The sequence below is a fragment of the Lutra lutra genome, chromosome 5 (genome assembly GCF_902655055.1).
Source record: "Lutra lutra chromosome 5, mLutLut1.2, whole genome shotgun sequence".
Taxonomy (NCBI): domain Eukaryota; kingdom Metazoa; phylum Chordata; class Mammalia; order Carnivora; family Mustelidae; genus Lutra; species Lutra lutra.
The window spans coordinates 95076463-95104147 of record NC_062282.1 but is presented as its reverse complement, the minus strand read 5'-3'; the positions used below and the strand labels follow the sequence as shown (position 1 = coordinate 95104147).

The window sequence follows — 27685 nt, the reverse complement described above, 5'->3', positions numbered from 1 at the left end:
CCTGCTTTCCCACTTTATCAAATGCTTGCTGGTCTTAAGGTATCAACATGTGCTTGAATCATAAGTGGTCATAAGCTGGCTATCCTTAGCAGCAGGGAAATATGTAAGTGATTAGCGCTGCCCCCCTTAGGAGGTGTCAGAAATAAATGGAGAAGTCAAAGACCAGATTTCAGGGCAGCTGAATGAATCTGGAAAGAGAAAAGTTCAGTTTTGATAATATAAACAAAACTACTAAGGCTTTTCCCACTTGTTAGTTAAGCAATTTTAAAGTGGGCATACCCAACACTTTATCACAGCTGATAGAGCTAAATTGCCTATAGGATTAACACTCCCCATACACCCATTGTAACTTTCGCATGAAACCCAAATATTACATTAATTTCTTTCCCCTGAACAAGCAGAGATTTGGGCAGTAGGTACCAACACAAATTATCCCACCCCTTTTCCCTGCAGTAGCACAAATGCTGAGTGAAGTTTACTTAAGCGATAAACTCTCATGGATATACTTAGGTTTTGAAGAAAAGATTTTGTAGAGAAATAAAATTTTACAATATTAGTGGTACTTAGCATTCAGTAGCTACTGTTCTTGAGGGCTGACAAGTTGAGTCTTAACTACCATTCCCACCCCTTCCATCCCAGAAAAGCTTACTGGAATGCAATTAGTACAAGTGATATTATTATACAGATGACCTAGAATTTACTTTAAGTTACTAAATGAGGTAAGTCACATGCACATTTTAATACTTTATTATTAATAATTTGTTATTTGCATCAGATTTTATAACTAATTTCAATACATGAAAATGCCCTATCACCTGTCAGAACTGCTGACTTCTTATATTTCTCTTGCTTTAGTAAACACCCTTTTTTACAAAAGGCATCATATGAGATCTTGCCATTTACAACACAGGTGGACCTAGAGGGTATTATGTTTACTGAAATAAGTCAACGACAAATACCATATCATTTCACTTAGATGTACAATCTAAAAAACCAAACAAATCAATTAACAAACAAACAGAATCAGACCTATAAATGCAGAGAACAAACTTTGGGAACAAACAGAGGGGAGAGGGGTGGGAAGACGGGCCAAATGGGTAAAGAGGTGTGGGATGTACAGGCTTCCCTTTATGGAATGAATAAGTCATGGAACTAAAAGGCACAGCATAAGGAATATAGTCAACGACATTGTAATAGTGTTGCATGGTGACAGATGGTAGCTACACTTATGGTGAGCATGGTATAAGGTGTAGATAATTGAATCACTATGTTGTACACCTAAATCTAATATAAAACACTGTATAAAAAAGGAAAAGAAACAAAACAACAAACAAAAAAGAAAATCAGAAAATATAGCGACTTCTTTACCATAGCAAGTACAGTGGAAAAACCATGCTGATAGATAATTTCAGAAATGGTGATACTGAGGCCCATGCTTCCTTAGTTTCCATTTTAAATTGTTTCTATCTTCTTTTAAGATGAACAGATAGATTCAATGGAAGAAATAGAAAAAAGAGCTCTGAATTAAGTTTACAGTAACAGAATAAATAGCATCAATTTTATCATGGATAATCACACAATTTAGTAGGATAAATCTGTAGATTCTCTGTGGGTGGAAGAAGATAGGGTATTCATGGGTTTGGATTACAACTTTTCAATTGGAGATACTAATAAAATCCTGGAAGCTACAAGTATGAAAGAAAAAGGAAATGCATCATAGGATTGTTGGTTATTTAAATGGATTCCTCAAGTCTGATTTTCTTATGCTTTCAATTACCTACAGTGTTTACATATTAGCGTCTGAGAATAAAAAAACTCCAACTCCTAGACAAAGGCTGATTGTTCTACATTCATGGTTAACAAAGAACAACTAGAACCACTTTGAAACATAATCAAACTGGATTTAATCAATTAATGATGATCTGCCTAGACCTAAAATTCAGTGACAACTCAGTTCAGTAAATACACCTTTGAAAACCAACTAGTCAGTGAGAACCTTATGCTTTTGACAGTTGGCTAATCAGTCAATGGTGGACTCTACTAATCATGTTTCTGAAACCCACCAATCACCCACAGTCTCTTGTCGGTATTGGGCTTCTGAGGCTGTCAATCCCTAAATAATCTCTGACCCCAAAACTCTATATGAAAGATTTGCAACCCACTTTGCTGGGACTGGGCCTAAAAGCATAGCTCTTCCTTACTAAGTAATAAATTAAACTTTTTGTTTCAGGTAATAAGAGGTGGTCTTTTTCTTTGACATGTCTTAACGATCTGTTCTGCATTCCCCACAGAGTATACTTTTTAGGAACTGTAAGTGTATTTGCACTTCTGAGGAACAAGTTTAGAAGGGTGGCAGGATGTCCTTTTGAAGGTTCTTTACCACACATAGTGGGGAGTACAGACCCTACATTGCATTTCACTAAGTGTTTAGCAAATGATTCTTGTGCAGATACCTAAGCCGAAACCAGGAAGTAGCTCAAAACATACCCTTTAAAACAATTTTATTCAGTATTCCTGTATTGATAGTGAAAAACAAAACCACTGTCCTTAACTTATTAATATCTTTCTATATAAACATTTTCTATTTCAAAAATTATTGCTCTCTCTGTCCAAAAATACAGATGGATTTTTTTGGTAATACCCATTTCTATTAGGACTGCCCACATTTAAAAAATGACTTTACCAGAACTTGTCAATTAAAACCATATAAGGGGGCGCCTGGGTGGCTCAGTGGGTTAAGCCGCTGCCTTCGGCTCAGGTCATGATCTCAGGGTCTTGGGATCGAGTCCCGCATCGGGCTCTCTGCTCAGCAGGGAGCCTGCTTCCCTTCCTCTCCCTCTGCCTGCCTCTCTGCGTACTTGTGATCTCTGTCTGTCAAATAAATAAATGAGAATCTTAAAAAACAAACAAACAAACAAAAACCTTATAGGCACCTTCCTCCTTTCTATCCTATGAGAGTATCTAGCAACTATTGGATTTAGTTGGCTCTGGTATAAGAATTGAGCTCTAGACATGTGAATAACAACACAAAGTCCACAAAGAGAAACAGATTTTCCTACAAATTTGAAAAAAAACAGAAAGCCGTAAATTAAAGTAGCTGTCTTTTTCAACTGTTTGTTTCATACACCACTGCATTAAACAAGTCCAACATTTTGATTAATAACAAACCTAAACCCAGAGGAAAGAAGGGGCTATCAGCTTACAAACTACTTCAGCTTTAATATCATAATACTTAGCATGGCTGGTTACTCAGCAATAATATTTAATCTTTAATAGAAATAAAAGCATAATCAAATGGTTCACCCATTTACCTTTCAACATGCTTTGGTCACTTCATTTTAAAAAGCAGAACAAAACAGTTATTATGATTTTCAGCATAATAAACTCCTGACCTATGTGCCTCCATAAATCATGGACTGCATGAATTGAAAGCATGCCCACATTTTACAGTCTCCTGTGAGAATACACATGCAGACTTACACTACAGACTTAACTCAAGTACACAAGGTCTGGTCATTTACAATACTGTATGTCCCGATAACTCAATACTATTCACTCAGTGTCTGGTCATGGAACTGGCCCAACAAGAGCAGTTAATTTTTTAGAATTAATTGCACACTGATCATTTACATATGAACATTTTAGAAGGTTCACTTGAAGGCATAGACAAAAAATTCAGTTCTCTTTAATAAAAAATTGACATATGCTCAGATTCTCAAATAAGAACACTGACCTCAGTGTGTTACAGAAATATGGAGGTTTACATTTTCATAGAGGTTATTTGGTAGAACAGGTTTTTTGGTTTTTTTTCCCCCCCCAGTGGGGTTGTATGAAATTATAAACAAAGTAAATAATTGATTGTTCAACAAGGACCCAGACCTTGACTAAACTCACTAATCTGACATTCAGTTTTTAAAGTTCTCCCAAATCGTGAAATAGATTAAGAAATGACAGCAATTAATATTAATGGAGAACACAAGAAAGGTACTTATTCCCAAATATTCAGTAAGTAGTGCAATATAGAATCCCAGAATAATTTGTTTCTGACTAAAATGCATTAAGATTACTTATGCTTCTATTGTAAATAGCCATCTTTTTCTCAGGAAATCTATAAACTACTCCTTCCCAAGTCTCACCAATTTAGGAACTTACCACCCCATCCTTAGACTTCGGTCGGTGTTCTAACTGTTCTACATCTGTACTATTTCTCCTTCCAATCCTGCAAAGGTTCTAAAATAATCCTAAGTTTTTTTTTAAATTAAGTGGTTCCACACTCAACACAGGGCTGAACTCACAACCTCAAGATCGAGAGTACATGCTCTATTGACTGAGTCAGCCAGGTGCCCCTAAAATAATCTTTCTAATATAGTTCTTTGACCAGGAATTACTGACTATTGACTGAACTACCTCAGCCAGACCCTTAAAACTCTCTAACAACTACATCTTCCTATCTTACCAACCTTATTTTGTTTCTTTATCATTTACCCTTTTGTAACTGGCTATCCGCTTAATTGTGAACAGACCATCAGTTATTGGAGACGGTTTGAGTCTTGTTCATAATTGTATTCCCAGCGCCGAGAATGGTGATTTGTGTTGTAAAGCAAAAACCCCCAGATCCTTTGTACTGGCCAGGCGTGTTGGCTGGTACTAGCTGGTCTGCTAAACTAACACTTGACCTCCTTTTTTGGGCAGGGGATGTCTTTTATTTCTGTGATAAACCTTTAAAATGTCTAATAGGTCTGCACAAAGTCTCATGTTCAACACAAGCCCACCTTTTCATGACCTCTCATAGCTCAGCACATACTGATTGCTGCTTTTCCACTGTCCTTTCACTTAATGGCTAGTTGTACTCATAGACTTCAGTGGAAGCATGCCTTATCTTCTTTTCTACTGACTATGGTTCTTACTTACAACTAGATAGGTTTTTTTATTTTTAATTTTTTTATTAAGTAAACTCTGTGTGCAACATGGGGCTTGCACTCACGACCCCGAGATCAAAAGTCACATGCCCCACCAACTGAGAAAGGCAGGTGCTCCTTGACAGATACTTTTTAAAGCAGTTTTACATAGACTAATCCTAGAGCCCTGCATCAAACACAGGCTGTATGTTAGAATCATTCGGGTAGCTTTAAAAACTATGCCAGGCTTCTACCTCCAGAGGTATTAATTTAACTGTGGTGGGATGGGGCCCCAGCATTGGTAATTAAGTTGGTAATTAAAATTTTTTCCTGGTGATTTTAAAATACAGTCAAATTTAAGACTACAGCACTGAAGTTTAAGAATCTTTACATTTTCACATTGATTTATTTCATCAGCCATTCATTCTGGCCCCTTCAGAGATGAACATTCAGTTCCTAATGATGAACTACTCATATACTTGAAGAAGCATAAGTGGCCTCTGAGCTCATTAACTGAATAATTTCAAGTGTATTATCCTTTTCTTATATTATTTGAAGATAAGGCAAGAAACTGGACTTAATTCTTCACTCAACAAACATCTGAGGACATATTATGTGTGAGAACCTGTGTCAGACACCAGGGACACAAGCCAAATATGACCCAGGCCCTGCCAATCTAAAGTGAACAGTCTGTTAGGGAGATGCACACACAGACACCAGAACAAATGCACATTTTGGGATTGCCTGCAAAGCGTGAGGTGACAATAAGAGCATCTACGGACACAGCTCTTCACAAAAAGCTTTCACATGTTGTTTGCTATAATCTTCACAGTGGTAGTAGTATGGGGGAGGGAGGAAAGACGTTGTCATCACCCCCACTGCACTGGCAATTTGTGAGATTCATGGTCAAGAAACTTGTAGCTGGTAAGTAGTTGGTGAGGTACTCTACTAAATGTCTTCAGAGGTAAGAAATTTTCATGATGTGAAGATGGATTTAATTTTAGGAATAATCCAAAAGTTAATTCAGTGCTAAATTGAGTGAGTAGGTTAAAGAAAAATCAGATTGGGTAATGCTTATTTTGGACTAAAATTTTTTTTAAAAAAATCCAACTATAAAGAGACAAGAATGATTATTTGTTTAGCTCCCAGACTGGCCTTTAAAGCAATTCCAAAAGAGAAGTTCCACAAATGTCTTGAGCAACATAGGAGGCTCTTTGGGAAAAGATACCTCTCTTTTAGATGAAAACTTGCTTAAAAAAAAAAAAAGTGATTTTCACTGTAAATTTTTATCCCATTATTGTCTTTAGTAGCACTCTCTAGAATCTCAGTCTCAGTTTCACCTTATATTTCCTAAAATGAGGATGCTAGGTTGGGACACCCCTTCAGCTGGAGTCCCAAAGCGGGAGAGCCAAGGGCCCATAGCCTGCCCCTCGGAGGTTGGTTGTTTGGCAGTCTCCTATCAGTCATCTAATTAGTAAGGAGTACACTGTGGTTGATGATGATATCCAGGTCTTTTCTGTTATATATATATATTTTTCAAAGATGCAAATCTACCCATGAAAACTCATCTGTTCTAAATCCTTTGGTGCTCCCCACTGTCTACACAATGAAACCCAAATTTCTTGTTTGGACTCTGTAATTTGGTTTTTGATTCCAAGTTCCTGTATCACCTTCTCTGATCCCATTTATACCCCAGACATCCTGAATTACTTGTAGTTTCCTGAACAAAACCTGCTCTTTCCTGCCTGCTTCCTGCCTCTCTATGGTGATACATTTCTCTCCCTTGTGTTGGCTGAGGTGTCATCCCTTGTGGGGATTCTTCTCCTGGCCTGTCCTCCTTTTCCAGTGGGGTTAGGCCTTCTTCTGTACATTTCTCTAGTTTAGGCTCCCTCACTAGACTGCAGTTGACTCAGTTTTACTTGCCTTTGCACCAGCACCAGTCACCAATGCTTGGCAAGAAGAACACTCTCAATAAATTTTTGATGAATTAATAAATGTTTTTGGGTAACCAGTCACTTCTGGTTACTTCTAGAACCTCTGGCTAGAATTTTGAATTTTTTTTTTTACCATTCTCCTTAATAATATTAATATATATAATTCCGAATTATTTAGCTATTACATTTATCAACCCTTGCGTTTTCTAGGTCAGTAACTCTCAAACTCCACAATACCAGAGAAAAGGTTAATATTTCAAAAAGCTAAAACAAAGTATTCCCACCACTACTAATTTTATGTTATGAAAATCCAACACTAATCTTCCTCAAATGGCCACTTAAATTATCTATGGATTGACATTTGTCTTTTGTACTCTTTGTACTCTTTGTCTTTGAGATCTGAGGTGGGAGCAAAACACATATATTGTTCTCAAACAGCCTCCCTTGAGTTGGGTTGAAAGACTTTGCCATTTTTTGTGAAACTGTCATCCTCATAATTTGTCTTTAGTATACTGTGTTGACAGCTTCTCATTTCTCTGTTAAATTAGAATTAGAAATTAGAAATTAGAGTTCCTAAGAAACCCAACTAAATAACTCCTAGTTATTATTTAAGTTTATTATTCTATAGGACTACAGATAAGAAACTTAAATGATCTGGTTGAAGGTTTCTTTTGAGGGGGAGGACTGGAAAGGAGATTTGCATTTGAAAGCAAAAATAGCCCTTTTTGTTTTTAAAGAAAAATTTCAGCAAGACAAAACAGTTTTCAAGTTTTGCCCACATTTGATTCTTTGAAAGGACCACACCCAGCTCTGTATCATAGATGGCCTGCAGCATACTCTTTCCACGTCACTTCTCTGGAATGTCCTACCACCCCCTTCCCACTGGTCTGTGTCCCCTATCCTTTCAAAGCCCAAGTGTAATTCCCATTCCCTTATACAAATCTTCTGACTGTCCTGGCTTTCAGTATCTATTCTTACTTTTGAGTTCTCTGACACTTCCTATGGAAACTTTTGTGCACTGCATTGGAAGACCTGGAGTTTGAGTTATAGTTCAGTCACGAAATGTTACTGTAGGAAAGTCACATTGCTTTTCAGGCCTGTTTCTTCATCTGTGAAGAGGAGATTGTGATATGCGCCCTAATTATGTCACATAATTAGAATAAGATTCAAACATCATGCCTCCACCAAGTCCAACACTTATTTCAATTTATTTTGTATTTTGTATATATGTGCTACACATAAACTGTGCTTGTATAAAGTTATATTTCATAATATTCTATTACAGTGCATAGACTTTTTCAAATGTTTTTGTGTACACCATCATACACACATAACTTATTTGATCTTACTTTGGAGGCTTGTATGTATATTTTAAAATATATCCAGTCTTGGGTGCCTCGGTGGCTCAGTTGGTTAAGCAACTGCCTTCAGCTCAGGTCATGATCCCAGGGTCCTGGGACTGAGCTCCCTGCTTAGTGGGAGGCCTGCTTCTCCCTCTCCCACTAAATAAATAAAATCTTTTTAAAAAAGTAAAAATAAAAAATAAACAAAAATCATCTGTAATTCCATAGCTCCTCAATAATTATTGTAAACTTATACAGGTACATCACTTCCTGTACTTTTCCTGTGCATCTCTATGAACATATGTATATATATATATATATATATATATATATATATATATATATATATGCATGTATGTATTGTATATAATATATATATATGGATATTTGTGTGTGTGTGTGTATGAAGGGATCATAATGCATATATTTCATAAATTTTATAATTTGCATTTCATACCCAACTATACCACGATCATCTTTACATGGATAACTCTACTTTTTTATTTTTTAATTTTAATTAATTTAAAATAATAATTATTTATTTATTTGAGAGAGGGAGAGAGTATGTGTGCATGAGTGGTGGGGAGGGGTAGAGAGAGACGGAGAAGCAGACTCCCTGCTGAAGAAGGAGCCAGACATGACTCTGGGATCATGACCCAAGCCAAAGGCAGACACTTAACCTACTGAGCCACCCAGGGACCCCGGATAACTATACTTCTGTATCATTTAATTAGCTTTCCAGTATTTGGGGGTGCTTGAGTAGCTCAACTGGTTAATTGGTCTGCCTTCAGCCCAAGCCATAATCTCAGGGTCCTGGGATCTAGCCCTAGGTTGGGCTCCTTGCTAAGTGCAGAGTATGCTTCTCCCTCTCCCTCTACTCCTCCTCACTGCTTGTACTGTCTTTCTCTCAAATAAATAAACAAAATCTAAAAAAAAAATTGTCTAATAGTTTATCCTATAGATAATTTACAATCAACCCTGTGTTGTAGGATTCTTAGGCTTGTTCAGATTTTCACCTTTATAAACAAAATGCTGCTAATAATATCTATGTGAATAAGAGAATTTTAGATTTTCTTATTTGTAGAAATTTTGTGGAGGAAAGGCTAGTACAGTATTCTTTCTTTTGGTAGCATAATTCTTTTTCTTTCAGAAATGACCCTCTCCACTCTCAGTCCAGGTTGTTGGAGTGGGATGACATCTGCTGTCCTTGTCCCATTAAGGGGACTCATGTAATAGGCCTGCCCAGAATAACCAGTGATTACATCAGGGCATGGGCATTTGAATTTGAAAAGGCCAAACAGAATTGGTTCCAGAACTTTTCCTGGAACCATTAAGGTTGATCATAATATAATCCTAGAGCTTCTGACGCCCTTCTTTGGCACCCCCTAGGGGAAGCCTGGCCTACGGATGAGGCCAACTGAGAGGAAAATGGAGCCAGGAGACGGAAAAAAGAGAAAACTGGTTGAATTCTCTGGTCTACTCATGCCCTAGCTTTACTTCTTAAGCTTCCCTTGCTGATAGAGTCCCCATTTTTGTTTAAGATATTTCCATCATTTGTAATAGAGAATCTTTACTAACGTTTAGGATACATTCCCAGAAGCAGAATTCTTAGGGCAACGATTTGTACATTTTTAAGGTATTTCATATGAATGGTCTAACTTCACTCCAGAGAGGATTTGTCAATTTACACCCTCATTGGCAAAGTGCCTTATTTTCCTTAATAGCTTTTGTTTTCCCTTTTCTCCCATGTTTTTGGCTATCTGTATTTCTTCTTTTGTGATATGAGTGTCTGTCCTTCACGCATTGGAAAAAAACGTGATATTCAGCTTTTCTGTTTGGATTTGTGAGAAATTTTACTATATTAAGAATATAAATCTATATTCATCACATATATTGAAAATGCCTTTTCTAGCTTATCATTTGTCCTTTAATTTTGTTTTTTTCTGTTGAGTTTTACTTACCTATTTCCTTTCATCCTCCCTCCACCCCTCTTTCCTTCTTTCCATCCTCTGATATAGAACTTTACAGTTTTTTATATAGTCATTGTGAGCAGCCTCTTCCTTTGTGGTCTCTGTTCTTAAAGTCATACTTAAGTCTTTCTTCACATTAATACCATGTAAATTATCCACCTAATTTTTCAACACCACTTTTACAGTTCTCTTTTCATAATTTTGGCATCTGACTGGGAAAGATCATTACTTTCTTACTCTTAAACAACATTTCTCAAAATTTGTTTATTTTTTAAAATAGATTTTTTAAAAATTATTTATTTATTTATTTATTTGACAGATAGAGATCACAAGTAGGCAGAGAGGCAGGCAGAGAGAGAGAGGAGGGAAGCGGGCTCCCCACTGAGCAGAGAGCCCGATGCGGGGCTCGATCCCAGGACCCTGAGATCATGACCTGAGCTGAAGGCAGAGGCTTTAACCCACTGAGCCACCCAGGGGCCCCAAAATAGATTCTGTTTTTTTAAGAGGTTTAGATTTACAGAAAAATTGAGCAGTTAGTACAGAGAGTTCCCTTATACCCTCAAACCAATTTTCTCTATTATTACCATCTCATGTTAGTATGGTACATTTGTTACACTTAATGAACCAATATTGATATCTTGTTATTAAATCCATAGCTTATTTATATTTCCTTAGTGTTATGGACTAAACTGTGTTCCCCCAGATTCGTAAGTTGAAGACCAAACTCCCAATATGACTGTCTTTGGAGATATGGCCTTTATAGAGGTAATTAAGATAAAATGTCATTCTGCAATACGAATGTTGAATAATTATGTCACACATCTGAAACTAATGTTATATGTTAATTATACCTCAATTAAAAAAAGATTACATGAGGTCATAAAAGTGTGCCTTAATCCAAAGAGAACTAATGTTCCTAAAAGAAGAGGAAGAACCACAAAGAGCACATGCATACAGAGAAAAGGCCATGTGATAACAGAACAAGAAGGTGGCTGGCTATCTGCAAGCCAAGGAAAGAGGTCTCATTAGAAATCAACGCTGCTGACACTTTCATCTAGACTTCTAGCCTCCAAAACTGTGAGAAAATAAATTTCTATTGTTTAAGCCACCTAGTCTGTGGAATTTTGTTATGGTAGCCCTAGGAGATTAATACACTTAGCTTTTACCTAATGTCCCTTTTTCTATTCCAGTATTCCAATCAGGATATCACATTCGTCGTCATGTCTCCTTAGGTTATTCTTGGCTATGCTGATTTCTCAGAATTTCCTTGTTTTGATCCCTTTGACAGCTTACAGGAGTACTTGTTGGGTATTTTGTGGGATGCCTACACTGATGGAAATTATCTGATGTTTTTCTCATGATCACAGTGGGCTTATGGGCAACTGGGAGGAAAACCACAATGTAAAGTGCAATTTTCATTACATTATATCAAAAGCAAATACTACCAACATGATTTATGATACTGATGTTGACCTTGATCACCTCACTGAGTGCTTGTCAGTTTTCTCCACTCTAAAGTTACTCTCTGCCCTCCCCACCCCCATCCCCAGCTTTCCATCTTGTACTCTTTGGAGGGAACTTATTATGCATAGCCCATACCTAAGGAGTGAGAAGTTATGCTTTCCTACTCTTTCTTAAAAAATTTCTTGGCTATTTTTGCTTATATATTTTTCTCCATCCTTCAACTGGTATTTTTATTTGGATTATATTAGGTTTATGAAATAATTTTGAGATAATTTGTTTTTTGTTAAAAATTAAGCATTCTAGAAACATAGTATACCTATCTATTTAGCCATAAAACAGGTTGCGTTTTCTTAATTTAAAAAAAAATGTTTTCTGGGCACCTGGGTGGCTCAGTTGGTTTAGCGTTTTCCTTTGGCTGAGGTCATGATCTCCGGGTCCTGGGATCCAGCCATATCGGGCTCCCTGTTTAGTGGTGAGTCTGCTTCCTCTTTCCCTCTGCCCCTATTTGTGCTTTCTTTCTCAAATAATAAAATCTTTAAAAAAATGTTTTCTAAGTGATTATTTTAGAGCACCAATTAATTGATTAACTGATACTGATCTGTGTGAATTAATTTTGTATCTGGCCACAATAATGAAGTCTTAGAACTTCTGGTAGATAACTTTGGATTTTCTAGATCTGCAAATAACTTGGTTTCTTCCATTCCATTTATAAGTAACTAAAGAGAAGATATTGAACTTATTTATCAAACTGGAACCTGCTTCCCAGTTCACAGTCTAGAAACTCTGGAAGTCTAAAGATGACAGATACTGTTACAGGTACTTTTGCTGCTAATGAAAAATAAAGATCAAAAAATTTTTGCAGAATCTGGGTAACTAAGTTAAACATTTGGTACTTATTATAATTTTAAGAAAGTATATCTAATAATAAGCTTTTAGTTTTCCTTCAATGAATTAATTAAAACTCATCATATAGAGAATAATGACATTATCAACCCCAAATATTACAACTTTTTTTTCTGTGATTCTGTGTTCACTTTTGATACAGTTTAAAATGTAATGGCAATTTTGTTAAAACTTTTGACATTTTCATATGATTTCTAGAATATATTTTAAAATATCAATTGGATGATTCTTTCATTTTGATAGTATCTTAACTATCAAAATGTAATATTTAGGTGAAAACCATATAAATTTTAAATTTTAGAACTTTTCTCCTTCACTGATTACAAGTAACTTAGGGTTTTCTTTTCACAAATGTTAAAGCTTCTTTAGGAATTAAGAAGTTAAAGGGTTAAAATATCACTACATATGAAAGTACTGTGAGTCTTTTTCAACATGAATTAGATAGTAGAAATGACAGTAATTCATATAAAGAGACAGACAAAACATGAGTGAGGCCAGAGATCAAAATGTGTTAAAAAAAAAAAAATCCAGGAAAGTGAAGTCACTGGGATTCTTCATGTCCAGCAGAGTAGGGCAACACAGGACAGAGGTGACTGAGAAGCAGAAGAGCCTAAACAAGAGAAGAAAATCAAGGAGGAAAAGGATGAAAGAACACTCAAAATGGGAGACAAACAGTGACTTAAAGGAAGCAGAGAAAAATGCACACAGAAGTGGCCAAAACTTCGAAGAGTGATTTAAAAATTGACAGTGGGAGGACAACAGTAACAAAAATAAAAAAATATATTTTTAAATATTTGAAATACAAATGAAGATAAGTATAGGAAAATAGAACATTAGGTAAACCAAAAAAGACGCTGGCCTATGGAAAAAGAAAACAAAGATAAACACTAGTGGAATTTTTTTTACTCTTCACCATTAACGTGGGAAAACTTCCTTTCTTCTAAATTTTGAATGAATGTTAATATTTAGTATTTCTTCCTTGGTTTGGGGTTTTGAAAAGCCAACTCTTAAAAAAATCTTTTGTTTCCGTCATTTAAAAAGAAAAAAAAATAATCCTCATAGAGTGTCTTTAATAAATATTGAGTATTGTTGGAGCAAAAGTGAAAGATGTAATTTTTAAAATATTTTCATCAGCATGGGAATAACTTCTCAGCTTTCCTGCCTATCTAACATGCTTCACACTCAGTAGGATACAGGTGGAAAGATTTAAGAAGCTTTCCAGAATAAATCTGTAATACATATTCTAACACCTGCCCTGGGGTTTAACCAACTGGTCAGCCAATAACATTTAATCTGTGGCTAGTGAACTAACAAAACAACTTGGGAAGATGGAGTTCTCAGTCAAAAAGTCCTGGTAAGCAGCTGGGGTACATGGCTATCTGCCCATCTCTCTCAGAATAAATCCATGAACAAAGCAAGCTTACCTAATGTGATAGAAATTTATTTCAGTTCAAACCGTATAAAAGCAGAGTCAATACAGAAGAGTTTTCTTTAGACAGAAAAAAAAAGGCAGAAAAAGGTGACTTCGGGGATTGGTCGGAGGGCTTAGAAAGAAAATAACCACCTTTCCACGGTCAGCGACTCTGACAAGTTCCTATTTATGAAGAATCTCATTTGGTCCTCTGCAGCATTATTTACAGTCCTTAATAAAATGAACACTAATTAGGGAACAAGGTTTATAATCCTATCCCTTGTTTCATTTTATCACTACTTTAGAACTTGGCTAAGAGGAATAGAAGAAAAACATTTACATTATACTGAGCTTGTAATTCTCTGCTCTCTAAAGTGATGACGTTCTTTTGCATTATATTTAAAATTTTTTTTGCATTATATTTAAATTTTATTTTCAACTGATATCCCTTCCACCCCACCCTTTTCTTAGTACCAGCTAAAGGAGAAAAAAACAGTATTTCATTAATGAGGCATTGTTGTTTCCCATAAAATTATCAAATCTCAAGTTTATTTTATCTCAAGAAGAATTATGATAAAAACTAAAGTTATCTACTGCAACTTATTATGGGTTAATTAAGAAAAGGTCATAAAATTTGTCAAACATTATAGAAATGGTATAAATTCCAATAATTATTTTGATAGATCTACTAACAAATACAGAGGAATTACTTTTCAAAAATAACAATATCAAAAATGAGAATAACAAAACATTTATTGAGCACTGATACCCTACTAAATCCTCTTAAAAAAGTATTTCATTTAATCCACAAACTAACCTATCAGAATTACAGTTTAACCTATTCTATTACAGTTTAAGGAACAGGATTAGAAAGATTACACAATTTGCCTAAAATCACACAGCTAGTAAATTTCCAAATGGGGATTCAAAGGAGGTCTGACTCCAAATCCCATACTCATAACCAATCTATTCTTTATATTAACATGGAAAATTATGACTAAATGTGGCTAAATGAGGAGCTTCTTTTTAAGTTAAACTTTTAAATAACTTTCTGAATTTTAATTCTTCAGATAATATAGGGTTTATAATATTAGGGACATGGACTTAATATCTACCATAATTGTAAGGGAGACAGACAATTTTTGACCAAAAATTTATAATAAAGTCCTGAAGTCACTTGTTTAGCCTTGTTACCACAGTTTACAAGACAACAACACTGCTTAAACAAGCAAATGTGAAAAATATGTAGGCTAGCTCAGTTAGAGAAATTGTTACAATATAAAATCACACACACACACAATTGAACCAAGCATGATTAGCTGTTTTTGAGATCTACCACTTACGAGCTATGAGATCTTGACCAAAATTACTTAACCTTTCTGTGCTTCAGATTCTTCCCACATAATCTGGGCATAAGAATAAGATCTAGCTTATATGAGCGACGGCTTCTCATCATGGCGGACCCTAGAGATAAGGTGCTTCAGGACTACCGCAAGAAGCTATTGGAGCACAAGGAGATCGACGGCCGTCTCAAGGAGTTAAGGGAACAATTAAAAGAACTTACCAAGCAGTATGAAAAATCTGAAAATGATCTGAAGGCCTTACAAAGTGTTGGGCAGATTGTGGGTGAAGTACTTAAGCAACTAACTGAGGAAAAATTCATTGTTAAAGCTACAAATGGACCAAGATATGTTGTGGGTTGTCGTCGACAGCTTGACAAAAGTAAGCTGAAGCCAGGAACAAGAGTTGCTTTGGATATGACTACACTAACAATCATGAGATATTTGCCAAGAGAGGTGGATCCATTGGTCTACAACATGTCTCATGAGGACCCTGGGAATGTTTCTTATTCTGAAATTGGAGGACTATCAGAACAGATTCGGGAATTAAGAGAGGTGATAGAATTGCCTCTTACAAACCCAGAATTATTCCAGCGTGTAGGAATAATACCTCCAAAAGGCTGTTTGTTATATGGACCACCAGGCACAGGAAAAACACTCTTGGCACGAGCTGTTGCTAGCCAGCTGGACTGCAATTTCTTAAAGATTGTATCTAGTTCTATTGTAGACAAGTACATTGGTGAAAGTGCTTGTTTGATCAGAGAAATGTTTAATTATGCCAGGGATCATCAACCATGCATTATTTTTATGGATGAAATAGATGCCATTGGTGGTCGTCGGTTTTTTGAGGGTACTTCAGCTGATAGAGAGATTCAGAGAACTTTGATGGAGTTATTGAATCAAATGGATGGATTTGATACTCTACATAGAGTTAAAATGATCATGGCTACAAACAGACCAGATACACTGGATCCTGCTTTGCTTCGTCCTGGAAGATTAGACAGAAAAATACATATTGACTTACCAAACGAACAAGCAAGATTAGACATATTGAAAATCCATGCAGGTCCCATTACAAAGCATGGTGAAATAGATTATGAAGCAATTGTGAAGCTTTCAGATGGTTTTAGTGGAGCAGACCTGAGAAATGTTTGTACTGAAGCAGGTATGTTTGCAATTCGTGCTGATCATGATTTTGTAGTACAGGAAGACTTCATGAAAGCAGTCAGAAAAGTGGCTGATTCTAAGAAGCTAGAGTCTAAATTGGACTACAAACCTGTGTAATGTACTAGAAGGTTTTTGATGACTGCATGACAGATACTGGCTTAATGTAAAAATAAAGTTAAGGAAAATAATGTATGTATTGGCAATGATCTAATTAAAAACATGAATAAAAGTAACTATGAATAACATTGTAAAAATTAGTAATTCAGTAATTCTACTTTTAAGATTGGTACAGAAGAAATTTGTATGTTTGTTATGTTGCATTTATTGCAGCAAAAGTTATAAGACTATGTTAAAGCTTTTCGTATTTGCTGTGTGAGCATTTTGTAAAACATTGAAAGTAGTTTGAAATAGTACGAGAGCATTTCTTATGACTTATTTTATATCATTTGTTTTCCTCATCCTGAAAAGTTGAATAAAATCTGTTTGATTCAGAAAAAAAAAAAAAAGATCTAGCTTATAGGTTTAAACAAGATTGGTGCTTTGTACGTGTTCAGTAAAAGTTAGCTCCTTCTTATAACTTTTATTTCTACTAAAAAAACAGGCCAAGCCCAACATTTTAAATATCATGGCCAACTGAATTAGCTGCACACAAGGAACAGAAAGAACATTATTATTACATTTAACTTGGTTATCCTCAATATTACCAGAGAGGATAAGGGGTGTTAATAATTCAAAATGGTAGGTAGTAGGAAGAATATTAATGAATGTCTTTGGAAGATGACTTTGTGGCTTGCATATATATACGGCCACCCTAGATGTTCTGGGGATTGACATCATGTAAAATAAAATTGAGATGTTATCCACTGTATGACTTTGTTAATCCTTTGTGCTTTTTTGTTCAGTACCAGGGAGATGGAAAAAATTCTGATGAAACTTCTCATAAAACATTTATAAACTTATACTGTAAAATGGCAATCAAATATCCTAGATTTTGTTCTTTTTTTTTACTCTTCATGCTACTTATTTTCCACATGCAATCTTTTCCATTACTTTGAAGGTAGGGAGTTTGTCTAAAGACTGATTATTTCCTTTTTGGCACTGGGGCTGCAATTCAGGTAGTGGCCACCTGTTAAATAATGGGACCTTTTATTGATTCCATGGTCAATTGTCTAAGATTTTTCCAGGTGTGGTTACCTCAGAGAAAATACGAATGGAGCAACATTATCCAGATGCTTAAGCTTTTAAAGTAAAAATATGTGTTGAACAATAAAGGTCCAACTTGCTTACCAGATATTAAATAGTATTATATGGCTACAATAATTTAGTAGTGAAGTACTGACATAGGAGTAGACAGAAAATCAATGTAAAATAATGAAACTGACCCAAAAATATTCCTAAGTCCTTACTCTATGTAAAGGATGTGTTTAATAGCAGTGGGGGAAAACACAGGACTATTCAATTGTGGAAGTTAGCAATATAGAAAAAAGTGCTGCAAGAGTAATTTAACATAATCAGAAAATAATCAATTCCAGGTAAAGATGTCAATTAAAAATAAGAATAAAATTATAAAACACTAGAGAAAGATACAAGTAGGTATTTATATAATCCTGGCATTATGAAAACCTAAAGAGTGACACTGGGCCACAAACATGAAGAAAAAATTGGCAGATTTAGCAATGCACATTTAAAACTCCACGTTAAAAACAAAACAACCCCCCCATCATAATGGCAAACTAGTAAAAATATTTAAAACCAAAAATATCTTTCATATTTAAGAAATTTTGTAAATCAGCAAGAAATATATAATCATACAATAAACAGCCACCACCACAAGGTGATGAAATATAAATGGACAGTTAAATCTTAAAAAAGTTCAACTTCTTTTTTTTTTTTTTTTTTTAAAGATTTTATTTACTTACTTGAGATAGAGAGAAAAGGAGAACACAAGCAGGGGGAGTAGCAGGAAGAGGGAGCGGGAAGCCAGCTCCCTACTGAGCAAGGAGCTCAATGTGGAGCTCAGCCCCAGGACCCTGGGATCATGATCTGAGCGGAAGGCAGACGTTTAACTGACTGAGCCATTGACTGAGCCACCCAGATGCCCCTAAAAAGTTCAACTTCACCAGTAAACAAAGAAATACAAAATAATACAAAGTAGAAACTGGCAAAGATTAATGTATCTTTATCTGTTATCTGTGATATATTACAACATACACATACATAATACTTAGGAGAAATCAGCAACTTCATACATTGCTGGTACAGGTATAAATGATTTAACTTTCTGGAATGCAATCTAGCAAAGATGTTATCAAGACACACCTGAGCTGACAAAAATCAGAATGATTTGGGGAAAAGAACTGGCTGAAAGGGGCATGAGGGAACTTTAAGGGGTGATGTATATGTTCTAGCACTTGTGTTGGTGGTGTTTAAATGGGTGTATGCAATTTTTAAAATTGAACAAATTTTTTTGAGCATAAGAGGAGCAACTTCTTATATGTAAATTATTCCTTGTTAAAGTGAAAAAAAACATAATTTAACTCAGCAGTTTCACTTCCTTTAACCTAAGGAAATGACAGTGAACTTACAAAATCCACTCATGAACTTTTCATGAGTGGATTATTCACTCATGAAAAACCATGAAAAATTGGATAAATTTTGGATAATAATCTCCATTCAATTCAAATTCTCCATTCTAAAAGTGTACATATATATATGGATAGAACAGAAGCATTAATGATGACTCTCTGTGGGGTATGAAATTACTATTGATTTTTTCTTTCCTGTTCTTTTTCAATATTTCTTATATTAACTATTATAAACACAAATTAGGTTAATTTGGAGACTCGATATGACAATTTGTATAAATTTCATCTAAAAATTCTATGAAAGAAGATGGCACAATTAAAATTGTTTTTACAGAAATACAAACAACTATATACAAATTCTGCATCTTCTTTCACTAAATTTCATCTGTAATCTTACTATTGGGTTTTTCTATCCCCCTTTACGCATCATTTAACTTTCAATATGGTTAAAGTAATGGAACTTTTGTTCATATTTTCTTGATTGCCCGTGTACAATGGGAACTTTCATTTTGTATTGGTTTGATTGCTATCTGTAACTCCCATTGTGAAATAAATTTTTACTGCTTTGTGCTTAATCCCAAGGCCCTTGGCTCCTTAAATTTTCTTTCCAATAAAAATGAACTACTTATGCCTACAGGGCCTTTCTCTGTTTAAAAAAAAAAAAAAAAAAGATTCTAGAGAGAGTCCAAGTCCATAATCTATGATTGTGTATTCCCAAGATAGAAAAGGTAGTCTTGTCCACTCTCCTTTTCTTTCTCTGAATGCTAAATTTACATTAGCTATACTCTGGAAGACTTAGGATTTCATAATCTGGATTCAGCTAAAGAAACTGCTTTATAATACTTCCTTTTCTCGAGACATTTTAAAATAGAGCCATCAGGGGCGCCTGGGTGGCTCAGTGGGTTAAGCCTCTGCCTTCGGCTCGCATCATGATCTCAGGGTCCTGGGATCGAGCCCCACATGGGGCTCTCTGCTCAGCGGGGTCCTACTTTCTCCTCTCTCTCTCTGCCTGTCTCTCTGCCTACTTGTGATCTCTCTCTCTCTCTCTGTCAAATAAATAAAAATAAAAATAAAAATTAGAGCCATCAGCACAACTAGTATATTTACTGAATTTACATTCCTTTTTGGTCACAGACAACATAACTGAGGTAAAATAAACATTTGCCTTTTCTTTATACATTATTTTTCTTTGATAATATTACATGAAGACAACTATGTAACAATTTGTCAGTTTAATTTAGAATGTTTATTTTGTGCTGCTTTAGTAATTTGTCAGGCCTTACCAATATTACCCCAGTATTATGCATGCCCCCTCCCTCTCTCACACCTAATATTTCCTGAGTATTTCCTTAGCATCGAGCACTTTATAACTTTATAACTGCTTTACATGAATTATCTCACTTAATTCTAATAATAATCCTGAGGTAGATACTGTTATCTCCACTTTACAGGTGAAGAAACTGAGGCTTGCAATAGAGGTTGCTTGCTCAGGCAGTTTGATTTAACAGCTTGCAATATAATTAAAGGGTAATTCAACATATAGGATTACAGAGACCCTCCATGGTGGTGCATTGTTTTTCTGTTCTTCTTCTTTTTAAAGATTTATTTATTTGCAAGAGAGAGCGAGAGAGAGAGCACACAGGTGGGGTGAAGGACAGAGGGAGAAGCAGATTCCCCGCTGATCAGGGAGCCTAATGCAGGACTCAGTTTCAATCCTGGGATTCCAGGATCATGATCCAAGCTGAAGGTAGATACTTAACTGACTAAGCCACTCAGGTGCCCATGGTGGTGTATATGTTTAAAAGAATGTAGAAAGTATTCCAAACATGAGGATGGATGTTTGTAACCACCTCTAGAAGACAGATACTATGATTTAGAATCAAAGGTTTATGAAAGTCAAGTTGATTCTCCCCCCTTCACTCTATTAATTATTACTTCATGTTGAAATCACTGTTCTGGAAGCAGCATGGGGTCATAAGTGTGACCAAGAGCCTCACCATTTATGACTGTGTGATCTTGGGCAAATAACCTACTTTTCTGGGCCAAAGCTTCCTCATTTATAGAATGGGACTAACCCTAATTATGTGATGGAGTTGTAAGAAACAAATCTACCATAGCTGGTCTCTAACCTATGAGCCTTCTGAGGGTTAAATGAGGGAAGATAGCATTAAGGTCCTAGCAGGATACCTGAAATATAGCACATGCAAATATCTGCTTCAAGAATGAATTGGTAGGATTCAGAGCCACCTTTAACTCCTACTACCAGTAGAAGAATAGGATTGAAAAGCATAAAAAGTATGTATATTTAAAGTCAAGTTTAAGTGACTTCTACTCCATCAGTTATTTTGTATTAATCTGAATAATTGATAATTGGGTAAAAATATACGTAACAGGCTATTGTTAAAAGGAAATGATGAGACTGCACATTAAAGTAACTCTGCAGACTTGCTCAAACCAAAAAGTCTGGGAAAACGTAAACACTCCATAAGCAAAGAAAAAAAAATTAATCTAGGCACCGACCATACAGACTTGACAAAAAAATTATTCAAAATGGATTACAGGGGCGCCTGGGTGGCTCAGTGGGTTAAAGCCTCTGCCTTCAGCTTAGGTCATGATCCCAGAGTCCTGGGATTGAGCCCCACATCGGGCTCTCTGCTCGGAGGGGAGCCTGCTTCCCCCCACCTCTCTCTGCCTGCCTCTCTGCCTACTTGTGGTCTCTGTCTGCCAAATAAATAAATAAATAAAAATCTAAAAAAAAAAAAAAAAAAAAGAAAAGAAAAAAGGATTATAGACCAAAGTAAATAAGTCACAGATATGAAAAGCATGGCATAGGGAATATAGTCAATAATACTGTAATAACATTGTATGGTGGCAGAAGGTGATGACACTTATTGTGGTTGAGGAATGTAGAGAACTGTTGAATCAATGTCATATACCTGAAACTCATATAACACTCTATGTTAATTATACTTCAATTAAAAAATGGATCAAAGACTTAGATGCAACATGTAAATGTGTAAAACTCCTGGAAGATAACATAGGAGAAAATCTAGATGACTTTGGCTATTAGATGCAACACCAAAGGCATGATCCATGAAACAAACAATGGATAAGACACACTTCACTGAAATTAAAAACTTCTGCTCTGTGAAAAACAATGTCCAGAGAATGAGAAGACAAGCCACAGACTGGGAGAACATATTTACAGAAGACACATCTGAATATGCAAAGAACTTTTAAAACTCAATAATAAGAAAGTGAAAACCTGATTAAAAAGCAAGCAAAAAACCTTAGCAGGCACCTCACCAAAGTAGATATAAAGATGGCAAACAGCATGTGAAAAGATGATCAACATCATAGATCACTGAGGAATTGAAAATTAAAATACCAAAGAAATACCACTCCACACCTATCAGAAGGGTCAAATCCAAAACACTGAGAACACCAAATGCTAGTAAGGAAGTCAAGCAACAGGAACTCTCATTCATTGCAGCAGGAATGCAAAATGGTCAAGCCACTTTGGATGACAGCTTGGCAGTTTCCTACAAAATTAAACATGCTCTTACCATATGCTATAGAAGTCATGATCCTTGGTATTTACCCCAAAACTTAAGTCCACACAAAAACTTATACATGGATATTTACAGCAGCTTTATACATAATTGCCAAAACTTGGAAGCAACTGATTTTCCCTTTAGTAGGGATGCATAAGTAAACTATACTACATACAGACAATGCACTATTTATTATTCAGCACATTAAAAAAGAGCTATGAAGCCATGAAAGGATGTGGAGGAATCTTAAATGCATATTACTAAGTGAAAGTAGCCAATCTGAAAAAACTACATACTCTATGATTCTAGAAAAGGCAAAACTACGCACACAGTAAAATCATCTCTGGTTGTCAGCATTAGCTGGAAAGTGAGAGATGAAGAAGCAGAACATAGAGAATTTTTAGGGCAGTGCACTACTCCGCATGGTATTATAATGGTGGATACATGCCGTTATACATTTGTCCAAACCCATAGAACATATATCACCGAGAGTGAGCCCTAATGTAAACTGTGGCCTTTGAGAGATAATGATGTGTGAATGTAGGTTCATCATATTTAACAAATGTACCTCTCTGGTGTGAGATATTGATAGCTGAGATGGCTGTGTGTTAGGGGAAAGGAGAGGCAGGGGAATATGGGAACTCTTTACACTTTCTGCTTACTTTTGCCGTGAATCTAAAACTGGTCTAAAAAAATAAGGTCTATTACAAAACATTTCTGAAAAAGAAAAAAAAAACAGTTAAGTATCAGTTTGGAATTGTTATGGGCATGGTAAAAATTATGTTGGAAGCAGGTCTAGACCAATAGGTTGGGCACATTTAATTCAGAAAGCATTACTTTGGTACTGCTTGAAAACAAGGATCACAAACTGGGAAGTTGAATAAAGGTTCCCAGGACCTATAGATTGGGTTATTATAGCTAACAAAAAAGAATCATCATGAAGCAATGACACAATGACTAAAGATGCTTTAGTCCACCAGTTCTCAAAGTGTGACTTGGGGTTCTTTGTGTCTCCAAAGTCAGTTATTTTAGTATGAATATTAAAACATTATTTGCCTTTTTTATTCTTATCTTATGAATGTACAGTGGAATTCTTCAGCAAATACCTGATGTGCAATATCAAAACGGAGTGCAGAAACAGATGTAAGAATCCAGCTGATCCTGTTATATCAGATATTAGAGATGTGTAAAAAAGGTAAATCAATGCCACTCTTCTTACTAGACTTTCTCCTATGAAAATACAATGGTTCTTTGTAAAAATTTTATTTGTTAACATGAAATGATTTTAGTGATTTTTTTTAGTTTTAATTTTTAGAAGGTAAATATCAATAGACATATTCCATACAAATAAAAGCTCTTTGGAGTCTTCACTAATTTTTAAGAGTATAAAGGGGTCCAGAGATAAAATTTTTGAGATCTGCTGCCCTAACTAATGCTAAGGGGTAAAGAAGATCTTTCACTTGGCTAAGGTGGGCTTTCACTATTCTCACAGTGTTTGTCCTCATACCTATATCTGGGTTTGTCTACATTTACTTACTACCCATGCCTGGTAAAGTTGTGACTCCACTGAAGTGGAGACTATAATTAAAATATTCATCTGTAGTTACTGCATCCTTTACTCAATACATGACTAAGCCATATACAAATTACAGTATGTATTATACACAAAAGGTGTTTAAAGCTTTGCCAGTGAGATGAAGCAATGTCCTTCAATGGTACCGTATAAGGATCTCTGAATGGGCCTGTCAATAATTACTTTTACGTCTGCATTATTAAATTTTCACGATTTTGGATACTCAGACAACTGGTCCTTGTTACTTCTTTGCTATGCTAACTCCAGAGGAACGCTTGAAAACTACTTCATGCTAAACCTTGGTTCTTGAACTCCAATCTCTAACACAAACAAACTGTGACTGATGGACAAACTGATTTTTAATGCAAGTCAAGGTGCAATAATAAAACTGAAAAACAAAAACAAATAAAAGAAGAATCTAGATTCAAAAGTTCTAACCTATAAGATTAACTTGGAAGGAGAATTTTTCAGAACCAAGAACAAAACCACTTAGACCTGAGGATGCTGAGGAATCATGATGAAATCTGTACCAGTTTTATTAAAAACAGAAGCAAACCAGACTGTGTGTTTTTTAAAACTTTAAAAGGGCAAAGCATTTTTTGTAAAATGTTATTCTCTTTCACTAAGTACTGCAGAGTAACTTAATTAATTCTTGAGATTCTCACAGCCCTTAAAGCAAGTCATAAAAATGATACTTACATGGGAGTATAAACAGGAATGACATTTTGGGAGGGCCACTTGAAAATATTTAGCAGAAACCCAATATGCATACCCACTGAGTAAGAAATTCCAGGTTGGCAATTAATTCAGAGAAAACTGGCAATGATGAAGACACATGGATGTTCACTACAGTGTTGTATATAATGAGAAAAACTGGAAAGAGCCTAAATATCCAGCAACATAGGGCTGATCAAGTAAACTATGGTTTACCATATAATGGCATACTATGTGGCCATAATACAAAAATGTAAAAATTAATTATAAAATTATATATGGCAAGGAAAAGTACTTAATCAATATATATACTTAATCGGTATACTTACTATATATTGCTGAGGGGAAAAAAGCAAGTTATAAGATTATAGCATTATATGATCTCATTTCTGCAAAAAAGATATATATATATGTGCATATATAAATTAATAAATTTATAAATTTATAAATTAATAGCATTTACTGCTGGATTACAGTAAAGGAAGGGTATAAATTAATAGCATTTACTGCTGGATTACAGGTGATTTTTATTTATTTTCTTTGAGGGTCTGAATTCTGATTTGCTATAGTGAACATCTTTTCTTTATATAATAAAAATAATTATTAAAATACTTGAGGCAACCATTGCAATTGTTAGTATTTCTCTAATTCTTATGATACTGAATACTGTCTATACTATGGAAAGTGGCAGAGGAGAGTGAGGCGAGAAGACAAGGAGGGAGCAAAGCAGACAGATTTTATACTGTTTATTATTTTATCATGAATATTTGTGATAAAGTATTAGGTTAACCTTGGATTTAACAATCTGGAAAAAAATTCAAAGGAACTTAGTAGCAAATAGTTAAATGTTCACAAAAATCACACTTTAATCTCATAGATTTAATTTTTCTCCTCTCCTTGGAATGCTGATTTTGTTCCTTAGGAGCAGGTGGCTTTCTTTTTTATGTCTCTCTATTATCTTGTCAGACACAGCTCTCTCAAAACTTTTCTGGGAGCTAACCAAGCTTTATCTAACCAAACCCAAAATGGCATGTGGACTTCATCCACATGGTCATATGAATCTGTTGGCTGATGACTCCTGCCATATATCTAATCGGTTTTATAAAATCCATGCTTGAAGAAGGATTCTAGAGCTATAAGAGTGTGATGCTATGGGATGAAGGAATGTAGTGGCAAAGAGGCTACTTTAGCTGCTACATGGGAATCTGGGAGCCATCAATGCCACCAAATATTGGCAGCACATATCCCAACAAAGGAAGAATCCTAATAATTTTGAGTGAAAAATTTCTATCATGCATTTCAGCTTAGATCTACTAATAATACTTCTTTAAATGCTTTGTTAGTGAAATCTGGGAATAATTATCAAACACCATATACAGTGTTTACAATAGAATCATATTTCTTTTCTTTCTCTCCCCCTCCCACTTTTTTTTTTTTTTTTTGCATAAAAAGTAGAATGCTGCTGAATGGTACCCAAATGTCTGTTGTATACCATGCCAATACAGCAGCTCAGCCAAAAATGCGAATAGAAGAGTTTGCCAAGTAAAAGAAAACATAACAAATTGGTAATGGTTTCTATCTTGACAGAAAATGAAAATGATCCCTCAATGTGTGGTCACTCATGTGGACACATAAAAATGTCTGAGAAGCAATCATTTTACCTCAGATAACAGACCCTGACAGTGTAGTACAGCACTGGCTGACTTTCACTTCTTAGAAAAGCAGTAACCGTGACCTACAAAATAGTCTGGTAACCATGTAATTTATGCATAACACACATGCACATGCCATGCACTCATAATATTTGCCATAAATCATTCTGAATATAAGACTTCTTTTCTGAGTGGAATATACTTTGTGAGAGATGATCTAAATCACTAGAGACCTGATAAAGTGGAACGGGTGTATTTAGGAACAGAAAGGATGTTGTTGCTTATTGGGTTACAAAATTTCAATAGTCTATAGTGCAATAAAAAGGGTCCCATGTATTCTGTATGATTCTCTTTAGTACCCTGAACACAAAAGGTATTTTACTAGATATTAAATAAAACAAATATGAAAAATGTGTAGGTACAGAGTTTACAGTTCTGACTTTCTGTTAAGGAGACTGCAACTGAAGGTAGAAATGAACCCCCTGAAGACCTGGTAATCATGTCTTTAACTTACTTACCTTTCCTTGACCACTTATTTTTGTTCCCCAGAAGGAGAAGTGGTCAACATCATTGACCAGTGATTTTACCATCTGGTAAAGTTTTTCCATTTGTTCACTTTCTAATGAGGATGTTAGGACATAGATTGTACTGTGAAATCACAACAAAAGCAAGAATGACAATTTTAAAAACACTAATTGATATCTGAAGCTAATGAGGAATTCACAATGAGAGAATACTGAACCAAGTGGCTAGGAAGAACCCTGGGAAGTTAAATGGTCTTGCCAAGTTAAAAGTAAATTTGAATCCTGTGGGTTATGAGTTTCAAATGAAACTTCTGGGTTTAAATTTGTTGGTGACTTTCCTGTTCAATAAAAAAGGACTTAAATGGCTTATAAAAAGGTTAAAAAAACTTATTGGGCATCAAACTGCTCTTACAAAACACCATCTTGATGAGTTAAGTGTAAATGAATCAGAAACACATGGATCATGTTTCCTTAAAAAATGCATATGGATTCAAAAATAAGGGGAAGAGGACTTGGCAAAACATTTTTTTATGTGGTGGCTGAACCCAAAACATTTGAAAGATATTTTGAGACATTCAAGGAATCCAAAATAAAACTAAACCTGTCCAGTCATATAAAAAACAGAAAGTTCTTCTTTGTAATGTGCATTTATC

At 35.3% G+C, this 27685-nt stretch overlaps 2 protein-coding genes across 2 annotated transcripts in view; one reads left to right on the top strand and one right to left on the bottom strand.

The window, feature by feature from the left end:
- The window catches only part of CWC27 (CWC27 spliceosome associated cyclophilin), a 196688-nt gene that overhangs the window by 1043 nt on the left and 167960 nt on the right, over nucleotides 1-27685 (bottom strand). The window lies entirely within an intron of this gene.
- On the top strand, nucleotides 15363-16858 carry LOC125099654 (26S proteasome regulatory subunit 10B-like). Its single transcript, XM_047728917.1, has one exon. It carries the CDS (start codon nucleotides 15378-15380, stop codon nucleotides 16545-16547), a length of 1170 nt encoding a protein of 389 aa, XP_047584873.1. The 5' UTR covers nucleotides 15363-15377; the 3' UTR covers nucleotides 16548-16858.